General features: G+C 34.3%; 1 protein-coding gene across 5 annotated transcripts in view; it reads left to right on the top strand.

The window, feature by feature from the left end:
* BTBD10 (BTB domain containing 10) overlaps positions 1-17,392 on the top strand; it is a 77,961-nt gene that overhangs the window by 42,206 nt on the left and 18,363 nt on the right. For all 5 annotated transcript variants that reach the window (XM_038569091.1, XM_038569094.1, XM_038569092.1 and 2 more), the window contains 2 exons: positions 12,354-12,550; positions 15,395-15,680. In XM_038569091.1, coding sequence (XP_038425019.1) covers positions 12,354-12,550; positions 15,395-15,680 — 483 coding nt within the window. The remainder of the gene's footprint in view (positions 1-12,353; positions 12,551-15,394; positions 15,681-17,392) is intronic.

Below are 17,392 nucleotides of genomic sequence, written 5' to 3'. Positions count from 1 at the left end.
TTTTTTTTGGTATTGAGTTGTCTTCATATATTTTGGATATTAATGCCTTATCAGATATATCATTTGTAAGTATCTTCCCCTATTCAGTAGGTTGCCTTTTTGTTTTATTGATGGTTTCCTTTGCTGTACAAAAGCTTTTTATTTTGGTGTAATTCAAATAGTTTAATTCTACTTTTGTTTCCCTTACCTGAGGAGGCATATTCATAAACATGATGCTGAGGTCCAATGTCCAAGAAATTACTGCCTATGTCTTCTTTTAGGAGTATTAATCCTTTTCACATTTTTTTCTTTTAAAGATTTTATTTATTTGCTCATGAGAGACAGAGAGAGAGAGAGAGAGAGAGAGAGAGAGGGGCTCAGAGAGACAGGCAGAGGGAGAAGCAGGCTCCATGCAGGGAGCCTGATGTGGGACTCGATCCTGGGTCTCCAGGATCAGGCCCTGGGCTGAAGGAGGTGCTAAACTGCCAGGATCACACCCTGGGCTGAAGGCAGCGCTAAACCGCTGAGCCAGCTGGGCTGCCCACCGTCTCGCATTTTGAGTTTTATTTTTGTGTATGGTGTAAGTAAATGGTTCCATTTTTTATTCTTTTGCAGGTAGCTGTTCAGTTTTCTCTGTACCATTTATTGAAGAGACTGTCTTTTCCCCATTGTATATTCTTGCCTCCTTTGTTGTAGATCAATTAACCATATAAGCATGAACATGTTTCTGGGCACTCAATTCTGTTCCATTGGTCTTTATGTCTGTCTTTGTGGCTGTACCACATGGTTTTGATTACTATAGCTTTGTAGTGTATCTTGAAATCTGGGATTGTGATACTTCCAGCTTATTCTTTTTCAAGATTGCTTTGACTATTTAGAGTTTTTTGTTGTTCCATACAAATTTTAGTATTATTTGTTCTGGTTCTATGAAAAATGGTATTGGTATTTTGATAGGGATTCCATTGAAGTTGTAAATTGGTTTTGGTAGTATGGACATTTTAATGATACTCTTCCAATCCATGAGCATGGAATGTCTTTCCATTTGTGTTGCTTTCAATTTCTCTCATCAGTGTTTTACAGTTCTTAGAGTATAGATCTTTTAGTTCTTTGATTAAGTTTATTCTTAGGTATTTTCTTTTTGGTGCAATTGTAAATGGGATTGTTTTCTTAATTTCTCTTTCTGCAGCTTTGTGTCATTAGTGTATAGAAATGAAACAGATTTCTGATACTGATTTGTGTCCTGCAACTTTATTGATTTCATTTATCAGTTCTAATAGTTTTTTGGTTGAGTCTTTAGGGTTTTCTTTTTTTTTTTTTTTTTTAATTTTTATTTATTTATTTATGATAGTCACAGAGAGAGAGAGAGGCAGAGACACAGGCAGAGGGAGAAGCAGGCTCCATGCACCGGGAGCCCGATGTGGGATTCGATCCTGGGTCTCCAGGATCGCGCCCTGGGCCAAAGGCAGGCGCTAAACCACTGCGCCACCCAGGGATCCCCAGGGTTTTCTTTATATACTATCTTGTCACCTGCGAATAATGAGTTTACTTCTTTTTTAAATTATTATTATTTTTTTTTTCTTTACCAATTTGGATGCCTTTAAATTTTTTTTCTTGTGTGACTGTTGCAGCTAGGATTTCCAGTACTATGTTGAATAAAAGTGTTCAGAATGGATATCCTTATTCCTGATCTTAGAGGACAAGCTCTCAGTTGTTGTTTTTTAAATATTGTATTTATTTGAGAGGGAGAGAGACCATAGAGGGAGAGTGAGAGGGAGAAGCAGACTCCTTGCTGAGTGAAGAACCCAATGTGGGGCTTCATCCCAGGACCCTGAGATCAAGACCTGAGCCAGAGGCAGATACTTAACCAAACTTAACCATTGAGGCTCACCAGGCTCTCAGTTTTTTACCATTAAATATGATGTTAGCTAAGGGTTTTTCACATGGCTTTTATTATGTTGAAGTTCGCTCCCTCTAAACCTGCTTTGTTGAGAGTTTTTATCCTGAATGGATGTTGTAGTTTGTCAGATGCTTTCTCTGAGATGATTATATGGTTTTTATCCTTTCTTTTGTTAATGTAACGTATCACACTGATTGATTTGCAAATATTGAACCACCTTCCATCCCTGGTAAACTTTACTTGATTGTGGTAAATTACCTTTTTAATGTTTTGCTGAATTCAGTTTGTTAATATTTTGTTGAGAATTTTTTGCATCTATTTTTATCAGAGATCTTGGCCTGTAGTTTTCTTTTTCTGCAGTATTTTTGTCAGGATAATGCTGGTCTTGTAGAATGAATTTGGCAGTTTTTCTTTCTCTTCTATTTTTTGGAATAGTTTGAGAAGAATACAAATTAGCTCTTCATGTTTGGTAGAATTCACCTTGGAAGCCATCTGGTCTTGCACTGTTCTTTGTTGGGGATTTTTTGATTACTGATTCAATTTCATTACTAGTAATTGATTTGTTTAGCTTTTCTATTTCTTCCTAGTTTTGAAAGGTAATATGTTTCTAGGAATTTATCCATTTCTCCTAGGTTGTCCAAATTTGTTGGCATACACTTTTTCATAATCTTTTATAATTCTTTGTATTTCTGTGGTGTTGGTTATTTTTCCTTCATTTCTGATTTTATTTATTTCAGCCTTTCTGTATTTTTCTTGGTGAATCTGGCTAAGGCTTATTAATGTTTATCTTTTTAGGGAGTCAGCTCCTGATTTCATTGATCTTCCTTACTGTTTTTTAATCATCTATTTTATTTATTTCTGCTCTAATCTTTATTATTTCCCTCCTGCTAGCTTGGGGCTTTGGTTCTTTTTCTAGCTCTTGAGTTGCTTACTTGAGATTTTTCTTGTTTCTTGGAGTAGGCCTCTGATGCTATAAACTTCTCCCTTAGAACTGCCTTTCTTGTGTCCCAAAGATATGGGCTGTTGTGTTTTCATTTTCATTTGTCTCCATGTATTTTTTAATTTCTTCTTTGTTTTCTTGGTTGACCTGTTCATTGTCTAGTAGCATGTTGTTTAGCCTCCATGTATTTGTGTTTTTTTCTGGATTCTTTTTTGTGATTGATTTCTAGTCTCATACCCTTGTGGTTGGAAAAGATGCTTAATATTTCAGTCTTCTTAAATTTATTGAGACTTGTTTTGTGGCCTAACATGATCTGTCTTGTAGAATGTTCCATGTGTACTTGAAAAAAATCTGTATGTTGCTGGTTTTGGATGGAATGTTTGTCCGTCTGGTCTAATGTGTCATTCAGTCACTGTTTCCTTGTTGATTTTCTGTCTGGATTATCTGTATATTGATGTAAGTGAGGCATTAAAGTCCCCTATTATTGTATTATTTTCAATTTCTCCCTTTATGTCTGTTAATAATTGTTTTATGCATTTAGTTGCTCCTATGTTGGGTGCATGGATATTTATAATTGTTACACCCTCCTGTTATATTGATCCCTTTATCATTTTGAAGTGCCCTTCTTTTTCTCTTGCTAGTCTGTTATTCTGTTCTCTTCTATTTTACTCTTATTTTACTTTACTACTTTTTGCTACAGTGTTTTAAAATCTTTTATTTGATATAAATAATGCCACCCTGGGTTTTTTTTTTTTTTTCCCCACTTCTGTTTGCATGGTATGTTTTTCACTTTTATTTATTTTTTTTTAATTTTTTTATTTATTTATGATAGTCACAGAGAGAGAGAGAGGCAGAGACACAGGCAGAGGGAGAAGCAGGCTCCATGCACCGGGAGCCTGACGTGGGATTCGATCCCAGGTCTCCAGGATCGCGCCCTGGGCCAAAGGCAGGCGCCAAACCGCTACGCCACCCAGGGATCCCTGTTTTTCACTTTTAATCTGTACATGTGTTTAGGTTTGAAGTGAGTCTCTTGTAGGCAGTATATAATGGGTCTTGTTTTTTATCCATTCAGTCATCGAGTGTCTTTTGATCAGAATCATTACTCCATTTATATTTAAAGTAATTATTGATAGGTATGTACTTACTGCCTTTTTGTTCATTGTTTTCTGGTTGTTTTTGTAGTTCTCTGTTTCTTGTTCTCTTCTTTCATCATGGTTTGATGGTTTTCTTAGGTGTTATGCTTAGATTCTTTTTATTTTTTGTGCATCTATTATAGGTTTTTGGTTTATGGTTACCATTAGGTTCATATAACATTTTACGTGTATAGAAGTTTATATTAAGTTGATGGTCACTTAAATTCGAACATGTTCTAAAAGCACTAGATTTTTATCCTTCGTCCACATTTTAGGTATGTGATGTCATATTTACATCTTTTTATTTTGTAAAGCCCTTGACTTGAGTTTTGTGGCTATGATTGATTTTATACTTTTGTGTTTCAACTTCCGTACTAAATTTATAAGTGATTAATCTACTACTTTTATTATATGTTTGCTTTTAACTATGAAACTTTCTTTGATAATGTTCTTCTAGTTGTGGCCTTTTCAAAGACTTCTCCTTGGGGTCCTTTCTAACTCTTTCCTTCTGCCTCATTCAGTCCCCATATCCGTGCTCATACAAGCACCAGTATATTTTCTGACACTAAACAGTAGTTTGTGTTTCTTAGAACTTGGTATAAATGTGTCCTTTTTTATTGTATGCATACAGCACAAATTATCCAGTTCATAAACATTTAGGTTGTTTCTAGTTTGGGCTGTTACAAATAAAGCAACTAACAGTGTTTGTATCTTTTTTGCGAGATATGCTTTTATTTCTTTTGAGTAAATAGGTCAGATGGAATGCCTGGTCATATGGATAGTATATATTTAACTTCTAAGAAACTTTCAAACTGTTTCCCAAAACAGTTTTTAAAGTTATGGTACCATTTTACATTACCATCAGGAGTCTGTGACAGTGTCATTTTATACAGGTATTCATCAACACTTGATATAGCATTCTTTTTATTTAGCCATTCAAATAGATGTGAAATGGTATTAAGTTGTGCTTTTAATTTGCATTTCCTTAATGAGTGATGATGTTCAGCTTCTTTTCATGTACTTATTTTTTTCATCTGTATATCTCAGATTTTTTACACAATGAGAGTGCTTTATATTTTAGATACACGTTCTTTATCAGATATGTGATTTCACTCTAACAGTGTTTTTTGAAGAGCAAAATTTTAAAATTTTGATGTAGCTCCAATTCATCAGTTTATTTATTATTCTTAGAGAGTAGAGAGAGAGAAAGAGAGAGAGAGAATCTTAAACAGGCTCTACACCCAGTGTGGAGCCCAATGTGGGGCTTGGTTTCACGACCCGAAGATCATGACCTGAGCTGAAATAAAGTTGGCTGCTTAACCTACTGAGCCACTCAGGTGCCCCTCATCTATTTATTTTTTAATAATTTCTGCTTTTTTCCCCCTCAAACTTGTATAATTTTAGGTTTTAGATTTAGGATTGTGATCCACTTTGATTTCACTTTTGTACAACACAAACTCTTCTCCTCTTGCCTGCAACACCTTCCTACCCAGATGCTGGAGGTGTAGTATGCATTGTATATTTGTTTGTTTCAGCACTATTTTATGAAAAGACTTTTAAATTGACTTTGAACCCTTGTTGGAAATGAGTATGTAGGCCCTTTTCTGGTTCATTGATCTCATTGTCATTACACCCATAATGCACTGTGTTCATTCCTGTATCTTTATAATAAGCCTTGAAATTAGGTTGTGTTAATGTTCCATATCTATTTTTTTAAAAAAGTTATGTAGGCTATTCTAGGTTCTTGCCACTTCTATATGAATTTTAGAACCAGTTTCTTTTGACTAAGAAACCACCAAGTTTTTTATTGGACTTATATTGTGGGTTTTTAAAAAAGATTTTATTTATTTATTATAATGATTTTATTTTTTCATGCGAGACAGAGAGAGTGGCAGAGACATAGAAAGGCAGAGGGAGAAGCAGGCTTCACGCAATGAATATGATGTGGGACTCAATGCTGGGCCTCTGGGATCACTCCCTGAGCTGAAGGCAGACACTCAACTGCTGAGCCACCCAGGCGTCCCAAAATTTTATTTATTTTATGAGAGAGAAAGTGAGAGTGTGAACACAGGCCGGGGGTGTGTAGAGGGACAAGCCGACTCTGTACTGATGGTGGAGCCCCAAGTGGGGCCAACCCTAGAACCCCCAAATCATGCCCTGAGCCAGTCAGTTGCTCATCTGGCTGAGCCACCTGGGTGCCCCTGGAGTTATATTTTATCTATAGGTCAACTTGGGGAGAATTGCTACCTTAATAACATTGAATTGTTTGTGAACACGGTAAATTTTTCTATTTCGTTCTTTTTAAATTACTCTCAGCAATGTTTTGCAGTTTTTAGCATGCAAATCTTCCACATCTTTTGTCAGAGTTATTCTTATATTTTTCAGATTTTGGTGCTATTGTAAATGGTGCTTTAAAATGTTAATTTCTGATTTTTTTTGTTCCTGGTATAGTTGATCCTTAACAGCATAGGTCTGAACTGCATGGGACTGCTTATATGTGGATTTTTTCCAAAAATACATAGAGTACTGTAATGTATTTTCTATTTTTTATGATTTTCTTAACATTTTCTTTTCTCTAACTTTATTGTCAGAATACGGTGTATAATACATATAACATGAAATATGTTTTAATCAGCTGCTTATAGGTAAGGCTTCTGGGAACAGTAGGCTGTTATAGTTAAGTTTTGGGGGAGTCAAAAGTTACGTGCAGATTTTCGACTATGCAGAGGTTGATTCCTCAACTCCTGTGTTGTTGAAAGATCAACTGTAAATGGAAATAGAGTTGACTTTGAATATTTATCTTATATTCTCTAATCTTGTTAAACTTATTAGTTCTAGGACTTTTTTGTACTAGAGTCTACAATCAGTGATTGTATTATCTTCAGATAAGGATGCTTTTGCTTCTTTTTCAATCTGGATGCATCTAGATCTTTTTCTTGATATATTATTTTGGCTAGATTCTTTAATTTAGTTCATTAGTGAATAAAAGTGGTGGTGAGAGTGGACATCTTGTATTGTTCTTGATCTTAGGTGGAAAGTGTTTGGTCTTTAACCACTAAGTATGATGTTGGCTGTAGGTTTTCCAGAGATATCTTTCATCTAGTTGGTGAAATACCATTGTATTCCTACTTCGCTGCTTTTTTATTTTTTAAAAAAATTAGGAATAGATTTTGTATTTTGCCAATACCAATTTTGTATTTTGTATGTATACTGAGATACAATTTTTTCATTAATTTGTTAATATGAATATTGATTGAGCAAAAGGTGTTTTTTATTGAAGTATAATTGACATATAGTAATTGATTTTTGAATATTCAAGCAATCTTGCATTTTTAGGGTAAATCTCATTAGATCATGCTATATTGACATTTTTATATACTGCTCTATTTGATGAAAATTTTGTTTAAAATATGCATATTCTGAGGGATATCTGTAATTATAAAGTCTTTGGTTTTGGTACTTGGATAATGCTGGCCTCATAGAAATATGTTTTCTTCAATTTTCTTTTTTTTAAGATTTTTTTTATTCATGAGAGACCCACAGAGAGGCAGAGACATAGGCAGAGGGAGAAGCAGGCTCCCTGTGTGCCTAATGCAGGACTCAATCCCAGGACCACGGGATCACACCCTGAGCCAAAGGCAGACAATCAACCACTGAGCCACCCCAGGCATCCCATGTTTTCTTCCATTTTCTTCAAGGAGTTTATGTAGAATTGGTATTATATCTCTCTTATGTACTTGGTGGACTAAATTTGTAAAGCCATGTGGGCCTGGAGTTTTCTTAGAGGGAAAATTCTTAACTACAAATTCAATTTCTTTAATAGAAATAGATCTATTCAGGGGTGCCTGGGTTGCTAGGTCAGTTAGGATCTGACTTCTGCTCAGGTATTGATCTTGTGGTCTTGGGATGGAGCCTTGGGTTTGACTATGTGCTCCCTTACTCTCTCAAATAAATAAAAACCTTTAAAAGAAAAATAGAGCTATTCACTTTATCTGTTTCTTCTTAAGTTTTGGTAGCTTGGAATTTGTTCAGTTTTTCTGAGTTGATGAACTTATATAAAGTTGTTTATGATACTCTTCTATTACTCTTTTAACATAGATGACCTTTGTAGTGATGCCAACTTTTTCATTTCTGATATTGGAATTTGTATCTTTTCAATTTTTCCCTCCAGTCTGGCTGTAGGTTTATAAATTTAATTGTTTTTTTTTTTTTCAAAGGAACTAGGTTTTGTTTTCATTGATTCCCCTCCTCCCCATTCTTTTTCTATTTTGATTTCTACTTTGGTCTTTGGTACTACTTTTTTCCACTTTGGGTTTAATTTAGTCTTTGTTTAGTTTCTTAAGGTGAAAACTGAAGTAACTTTTTCTTTTTTTTTTTTTTTACAACTGTCTTTTTTCTAACATAGGCATTTAATGCCATAATTTGCCCCCCAAACTACTGTTGTAATGTCATGCCATTCTACAAATTTTTATTATGTTGGGTTTTTTCTTCTGACTGAAGGCCTTCCTATAACTCTTGTAGTGCAGGTCTGCTCATGATGAATTCATTCATCTTTGTGTGTGTGTGTGTCTGTCTGAAAATGCATTTCCCCCTTTATTTTTGAAGGGTGTGTTTCTACTAGACATAACAAATATAGGTTCTCAGGGTTTTTAAAATTTGTTTTGTGTTTTATTTTTTCTCAAAATGTGTTTAGGATTTGTTGTGTGCAACAACACAAATTGCACAAATTGTGCAAATTTGTTACATGTGCAACGTTATAGTTCTTACTACGTTTCAAGATGTGATTAAAATATTTTTAAATTTTCTCTACCTTTCTTCTTTTATGGACTCCATTTATACTTATATTAGGGCATTTGAAATTGACCTGCAGCTCACTCATGCTCCATTTATTTTTTTATAGCGAATACTATATTTATTTTGGATATTTCTTCTTGCTGTGTCTTCAAATTCACAATTTTCTTCTATAATGTGTAATCTTCCATTAATTCCATTCAGTCTGTTTTTCATCTTAGATATCATTTTTATGTCTGGAAGTTTGCTCTGCGTCTTTATCTTCTTTATTTCTACATAACCCTTTGCAGGAATATGATTATAATAACTGTTTTAATGTCTTTGTTTCTGAGACATGTCAGTTCCAAGTTGATTTTGATTGAGTTTTTTCTCTTACAAGTTATGTTTTTCTACTTACTTACATGCCTCGTAATTTTTTATTGGATGCCATACATCCAATTTTACTTCGGGTACTGGAAATTTTTGCTTTTCTGTAAATATTCTTGAGCTTTGTTTTAGGATTCAATTTAGTTATGTGGAAACAGTTTGATTCTTTTAGGTCTTGCTGTTAAGATTTGTTAAATGTGACTACCTCAGTACCCAGTCTAGGTCTAATTTCCATTTCAAAGCTAAGACCCTCTAGATTCTTCCACTACTCTATGAATGAGGTTTTCCGGCCTGCCTAAGGGAAATAGGCCCTTTATGAGTCCTGGTGACTGTATTTTCTAATCCTTTAAATTGGTTCTTTACCCAGCATTAGGTGTTTGCTGATTGGTACTCAGCTCAGTATTCCACAAAGACTGCAGATCTCTGAGGATTTCTCTTTGTTCTGCTCTCCCCTCTCTGGTACTCTTTCTTAAGAACTCTAGCCACCTATTGTTCCCAAGCTCTTGAATTCCGTATCCTTACCTGAATCTACTAGGTTTTCTGCTTGTGTTTCACCTCCCTGTTTACTCTGGAAACTCTCTTAAGATAGTACTTTGGAGCAATTGTTGGGTTTATCTCATTTGTTTTTCATCTTTTAGGGTTCACTCTCTTTCTTACTGTGTCTTGCAAACCGCTGTTTTATGTATTTTGCCGTGTTTGGTGTTTTTTTTTGTTTTTTGTTTTGTTTTTTTTTCCAGATAGGAAAGAAAATTCAGTCCTGTTACTCTTTCTTGACTAGAAATAGATGTTGGGGCTGATGTAATCTTCATCTCCTTACCTGTTGTCAGTTCATGGATACCCAACTCTTAAATGAAGCAGACTTCTCTCCTCTGAACTTGCTTGTCCTCATTTTCTTTTACACGTATTATTTTTGCCCTTAGATTACTTTTCTGATCTAAAATTATTTAATTAAATAAAGTAGGACGTAATTAGTCTTCCATGACATCTGATTTTGAAGGTCTGTTTCAACGTGTATTCCATTTGGGAATGAAAAGAAAGAATAGAAGAATGCATTTATTTAAAATCTAAACAGTTTAGAACTGAAGCTAATATTTTAGCAGAATGAATGCTTGGAAGTATTTAATGTTTCAGTTATAAAATGTCCAGTGGAAACATTATTTCAATTAATCAGTCTCCTTGGCCCTTACTCAAACCGAACATTTGTCTTGCATATGTCTTAGTTGTAGTTGTGTTTATACCTTGTCCATTAGATTAACAGACTCATATTTAAGCTCATTTAAAACTTTAGAGCTAGAATAATTGGAGGAGTTATGTTTTTCAATATATAATGTAATCCTTTTTCTATTGGTGTAGATTGCCTTCTTTTTCCTACTTTTAGGACACAAACCAGAAATTCTGTTGTTTCTTCTCTGATGATTTTAACATAAATGGAGTGTAGGATCTTTTCTATTTGAAGAAAAAAATTGTGTTCCAAGGATGCAATCCTGTTCAGATCTTTTTCACTAGAAAGAAAGTGGGAGTAAAATTTTTTTTTCTCCGTAGGTTCACGAAAGACCAATAGGTGATAAAGGTTAATAGATTGCCTTTATTTCTCTGGAAGTAACTCATAGGGTAAACACAAAGTTAGCCTTATCTTTTACCTTTGTAGTCCGTTATAATGAGGTGATGACTGATTTCTATAATGAAAGGAAACGTTAGAATAACAAAGAATTGTAGATAATAAGCCAACAGAGGAATTGACCCAGAAGCACTATGGAATTTAAAATTGAATCAAGAAGATTTAATTTTTAACTAGTGTGGGTTTCAGTGATGGAGGGGGCACTGGAATGAATCAAGAGTCTTTACCTACAGTGTTATTAGCATATCCACTAAATACTGTGTGACTCTGAGCAGTCTTCTAATTGAACTTTAATATGTTCATCTGTCATAACTAAATAAACTAGGATTTAGTGGGTGATTCTGTACTGCTAGGTACTTTGTCTATTAGCATACATCTTGTTTTAATCCTCATATTAACCTTACAAAGTAAGTGGAACCTTTATTTTACAGATGAGGTAAAACTAAGGTTCCAAAATGTTAAGTAATATTCAACTTGTTGAACAATTAAGTACTAAAGTACAATATGTATTTCTGTATTTTTCTAAAGCCTTGAAGTTTCTTCTGTTTCTACTTATAAAAAACACTTCAGTATTTTTAAACCATGCACCATGGTATATGCTAAGATGGTAAATTTCCAAATGTATTAGGTCTGGCGCTCTCATTTTTGTTCCTGTCAGTTTTCCTACCTGCAATGTATTTTGATTATTAAAACCTTATCTGTTTTGGCAGCACTTGGTTCATCATTGATTAATTCGAGAGTCTACAGTGATGTCTTCTTCTCTGAGATCTTAAAGCATTTATTATCTATGGCTCATTTATTAGTTATGTATTTGAGACATATTTAGCCATTTTATATTTGAAATTTAGGATAACTTGAATTGTTTCAGTTTCTACATATTCATGCATTTACTAATGCACATGTATTACTGATACTGATGCATAGAAGTTCCTTGAGGGAGCTTCTCTATTGCATTGTACATATAGTACATATATATGACTTTATAAACAATTGTGTCTTAATTCTGTCAACTAGACTAGTTAATCATCATTCTCAGTTATTCACTTCTCCTGAGCAAATTTATATAAGAGGTTTTAAAATTTTAAATTCTGTAACTTTACACAGCACGATTAGTTAAGCTTTTTAGAGAAATACTTTTCAAAAAATATTTTTTTCAAAAAATTTGAAAGTTCAGTCAAAATAAGTTGATTAAAGTAAACATGAAGACTTATTTTATTTGGCAAGTAGACCAGTTACTTTGCCTCATAGCTCATTTTTTAAAAGTTCTGGAAGCTCATGTTCTTTCTCTCTGCCTCCCTCCCTGTACCCCTATCAAAGAGAGCAAAATACTTGAAAAATATTTAGGAGATCTGAGTGGTCTCTACTACTACTACTGCTATACTACTACTAACGCAAAAGTTAATTAACATTTCTGGGCTTTAGTTTTCTCGTTCTTAAAGAGTTGGATTAGGTGATCTTTAAAGATACTGTGTTCCAGCATTTGTAAACACGTTTAAGGTAATTACATTTCAGAATTGTAAAGTAGCATTTGATTCTTAAATTTCAAAATAGGTAATTATGTTTTTCTTTAAAAGCATTTGTGATCTCATGTTCTACTTTTATGGTTAATTTTCTCTTCTGACTTACCAGCACCCCCTCACGTGTTGCTAAAGGAATTGTTGACCACACCAAAATGAGTCTTCATGGTGCTAGCGGGGGACATGAACGATCAAGAGACAGACGAAGGTCAAGTGACAGATCACGAGATTCATCTCATGAAAGAACAGAATCTCAGCTCACTCCTTGTATTAGAAATGTTACTTCTCCAACACGACAGCACCATGTTGGTATGTAAAATCAGCTAATCTTCCTGACAGTTTTTAAAAGCATGCAATTACCTTTTGAAAACAGTAATGACTGTGAATTTTGCCTAGTACTTCAGAATAGAATTAACTTCTTACTTCTATTCAGTTGCTTCTATTTTAGCTTAGCTTCATTCTTGCTATAAAAAATTAACTTATTAAATGAAAGTTAGTGAATTTTTTAAGGTTCTAGGACAGTTTCATAAAAGAATTTGAGAAGCCTTTAAAACTGTGACACGAGATTTTAAAAATCTTTTTATTTTTTATTTTGTAATTTCTCAAAATATTTATTTGAGAGAGAGAACATTGAGTGGCAGAGAGAGAGGCAGAGGGAGAGGAAGAAGCAGGCTCCCCACTGAGCAGGGTTCCCAGTGTGGGGCTCCATCCTAGGACTCTGGGATCTTGACCTGAGCAGAAGGCAAACACTTCACCAGCTGAGCCACCCAGTAGCCCCTAAATCTTTCAAAATGATTTTTATCTTATGTGATACATAAGCAGTTTATTTTTTAAAATTTATAGTAAACTATCGATAGGAATTCTTGGTTAATTGTGCTAGAAAAGGAAGTGAAAGCTAGCATAACCATGTAATAATTTATTTTGAGTTTTGACAATATATTTAATTTAAGAAATAGAAGATAAAAAGGAAGGTGTGAGGTGTTGTTTTCTTGGCAAGTAGCTCAGTTCTTTTTCTTCCTTCCCACTGATTTATTATAAATGAACATTATTATATTTCAAGTAAATAAATTGACTGAAAAGTACCAGTCTGAAGCAGTGGTACATAAGCAATGTGACCTTGTTCAATTTCATTTGCTCTTGGAGAAGGGGCAAATTTAATATTTTATTTGAGGTTGTTTTTGATTGTTATACATCAAAATAATTCATCTTAGGGCTTAATTATACAGAGAAGTTGTCAGTTTTTAAGTAAGTCCTCAACATCAAACTAGTACTGATTAGCCAAAAATCCATGTGAATACAAACAGGAATTGACAGTTTGTTATATGCTAAGTTCAGTCCCTGGGAAGAGAATAGGAAGATATAATAAATGATTTTATTAATTCAGCAGATTTTGCTTTTGGGATGCTACCAGCATTCTGGAAACAGGCAATAAAATGGAGGTGTCAGAATATCTCTGGAGATATAGCAAACCTAATTATATAATCAGTAAAGCTGTACAGAGTGTTCTGAGTAGCCTGAGTCATGGAGGAATTTGGCAGAAGCTGATGAATCTGATGAGAGGAGGTACATTTTTAGGTCACCTTTAAAGTGTAGCTATCTAGCCTCTAAAGGGAACTTATCACAGAATCTTAGTTTTAATTCTCCCTTTGTAGAATATTGGAACAGCCAAAAAAAATCTTCTGAATTTTAACAATATTTCCTACCTAATTAAAATTATATATAGTAATTATATGATCCTCTAGAATTTGTGACAGTGCTTTTATTCCAACAAAAGTGAGATTGAAAAGAAAGCAGTATATCATCAGCTGTTGAAGCCATTTTATTTGGTAGACATTAAAAATCATTTGGGGGCACCTGGGTGGCTCAGTCAGTTAAGTGTTTGCCTTCAGCTCAGGTCCTGATCTCAGGGTCCTGGGATCAAGCCCCACATCCGGTCTCTGCTCATCAAGAAGCCTGCTTCTCCCTCTCCCTCTCCCTTTCCTCCTGCCACTCATGCTTTCTCTCTCTCTCTCTCTCTCTCTCTCTCTTTCTCTCTCTCTCTCTCCTTCTCTCTTTTCTCTCCCTCTCTCAAATAAATAAACCTGCTTCTCCCTCTCCCTAATCCTGCTTCTGCCTCTCCCTTTGCTGCTCCCCTTGCTTGTACTCTCTCTTTTGTTCTCTCTCAAAATAAGTAAATAAAATGTCATTTGAAAGAATAAATATTCCTTGTGTCCTTAGTGACCATTTTTTCTTCCTTTGGGATCTTGCTTTTGTGAGATAAATTACTAGTTTAGGGATGGCCTCATTAACATAGTGAGAGTCCAAAGTTTGTACTTTTGTGTTCTCAGGGTATTACTAATACTTTCAGTATTTAGGACAGTTAAAGTTGGCATTTTTAGGGATCCCTGGGTGGCGCAGCGGTTTGGCGCCTGCCTTTGGCCCAGGGCGCGATCCTGGAGACCCGGGATCGAATCCCACGTCGGGCTCCCGGTGCATGGAGCCTGCTTCTCCCTCTGCCTGTGTCTCTGCCTCTCTGTCTCTCTCTGTGTGACTATCATGAATAAATAAATAAAATCTTTAAAAAAAAAAAAAAAAGTTGGCATTTTTATTAATCTTTTACTAACTCAGTGCTTATTTGACTTGTAAGACTTCTGTTCCTTGGGTTTCATATATTTTTAAATAGAGTAATAACATAAAATTTAATTTTGATATTAGTCTGTTTAAGCATTAGTTATACATCTTTTTAAAAATGTACAAAAATTAATTTAGAAAACATTTCGACTTCTAGGTCTTATTCCTGGGAAATAATATCTATGGTGTTCTGTGAAAATGTTACTTTGAAATCAAAAAGCAGAAGTGCTGTGATTTGTTTATTTATTTCTTTTTATTTCTTTGAGAGGGAGAGAGTACAAGGGGTGGGGGTAGAGGGAAGGGCAGAGGAAGAGGGGAGAAGCAGGCTTTCTGAGCAGAGAGCCTGAAATGGGGCTCTGTCCCGGGACCCTAATAAGATCATGACCTGAACTGAAGGCAGACGCTTAACTGACTGAGCGACTCAGGCACCCAGAAATGCTATGATTTGAAACAACTTTTCTACATCGGAATTTTAAAAAGTTATGTATGGATCTTGAATTTTTTTAAAGGAAAATTTGCATAACTTTAACATCTTAATTTCAGAACGAGAAAAAGATCACAGTTCCTCTCGTCCAAGCAGTCCTCGTCCTCAAAAGGCATCTCCAAATGGTTCCAGTAGCAGTGCTGGGAACAGCAGCAGAAACAGTAGTCAGTCAAGTTCTGATGGTAGCTGTAAGACATCTGGAGAGATGGTGTTTGTATATGAAAATGCAAAAGAAGGAGCTCGGAATGTAAGAACGTCGGAACGAGTAACGCTAATAGTGGATAATACTAGATTCGTTGTAGACCCATCCATTTTTACTGCACAGCCAAATACAATGTTGGGCAGGTTTGTATAATTGCAGTTCTTTGCATTAAATTCTAAAGCACTTGCACATTATTTAAGTTTTAGAGTAACTCTTTGTTGGATGGTAGTATTCCTGTTTTACAGGTGCACTGAACTTTGGAGGTTAAATATAACTTGCTCAAGTTAATACAGCCAGAAAATGGTAGAGCCAGATCTTGAACTTGGTTTTATTTCTAACAATCTTTGCTGTATCAGCAGGAAAAACAAATATATTAGTTAATGAAGATAGGGTCCTTTTGTTTTGTTTTGTTTTGTTTTGTTTTTTTTTGAAGATAGGGTCCTAAATGATCTCCACAGGTTGAAACCTTAAATTGTATCTAACAAGGTGAATATAGCAGTAATAATATGCTTTCTTCACTTGGGGGCTCCTAAATTCAACCACCGAATATAGCAGTATTGTTTAAAGAAAAAAGTTTGGTTAGCTGAAAAGTCAGCAGAGTTGTTAGTTTGACATAGATACTTTAAAAAAGGAATGTTCTTAACAAGTAGTTAATAGAATGAAGGAGAGATACTTATAGTCATCTTCTAATTTCTGCTGGTCCAGAGTAAATGTTAATGTAAAGTTTATAGTTGTGGGAGCTGCAGTCTTAAGAATGATATAGGCAATATAGACTTGATTTTTCAGCATGTTCAAAACTAGGATCAAATACCTTTTCAATGTAAAATTATCTTTTTTGGTTCACTCTTAATATAAAATAGAGCATAGAAATGAAATAGAAGTTTATAGGATGTAAAAACAAAATTGTGATTTTTCCCTACATTGCATATGAGTAACTTTTTTGGATGCCTGTGTGTACACTTGTGATTACTCAGTATTTCTACATACAGAATAAAAGCTAACATAACAGCATAACATTTTGAATAAGTATTCCTTTGAACATTAGCTGTTAGACTTTACATCCGAGGCAAACAAGTAAGTATGGCTTTTATGTATTTTTAGTAGCACAGAGGAAGATTATTGATGGAAGGTGTCAGGAGGAGGACTTGACATTATTAATACTTCTAATTTTTATCTAAATTTTAAAGAAACACAGTTAAAAAGTTGATATTTGAAATTTTGCTTCGGTAGGCTATGTTTTCTTTAAAAGGAAAACAAAACAAAGCCCAAGAGATTTGTGTTTGTATATATCCATATTGATCTGAAAAGCCTAGCATTCTCCGTATTTTATCAAAAAATTTCAGGTATTTGAGAAAATTGCATGACATTTGGTTCCTGAAAGACTATCATTCCCCCCCCTTTTTTTTTAATCAGTGAAGTCATCTTTTCATGCCAGTTGAGTAAAGCATATCTTTGGGGATGAAAATTAATATTCATGGGAACTGTAAAAAGTAGTTGACATTCTTTTGGAAACTTTGAAATAAAAAAATGCTTTGTTCTTTATAGATTTCTATGTTACCAGCAAAAGAAAAACCTTTTTTTTTTTTTTTTTCAAAACCATTTAAATTGGGAAATTGTTGAGTAGAATACTTAGGAATGATGGTATCATTTAATTCTGAGATTCAGCTTGCTTTAACCACAATTTTTAAGTTGTCTTGAACGTAATGCATTAAACTTTTTTGATTTTGAAGAACATATTCTGTAACTTGTCTCTTTTCAAAATGGTTACTATTAAAGGGCCAAGAACATTACTTGATAAAGATTAGAAATCTGTATTTTCTTTCTTTTCTTTTCTTTTCTTTTCTTTTCTTTTCTT

The sequence above is a fragment of the Canis lupus genome, chromosome 21 (assembly GCF_011100685.1).
Source record: "Canis lupus familiaris isolate Mischka breed German Shepherd chromosome 21, alternate assembly UU_Cfam_GSD_1.0, whole genome shotgun sequence".
In the NCBI taxonomy this organism is placed as follows: domain Eukaryota; kingdom Metazoa; phylum Chordata; class Mammalia; order Carnivora; family Canidae; genus Canis; species Canis lupus.
Note: the sequence above shows the minus strand (reverse complement) of the source record. Positions and strands in the feature narration are given on the sequence as shown.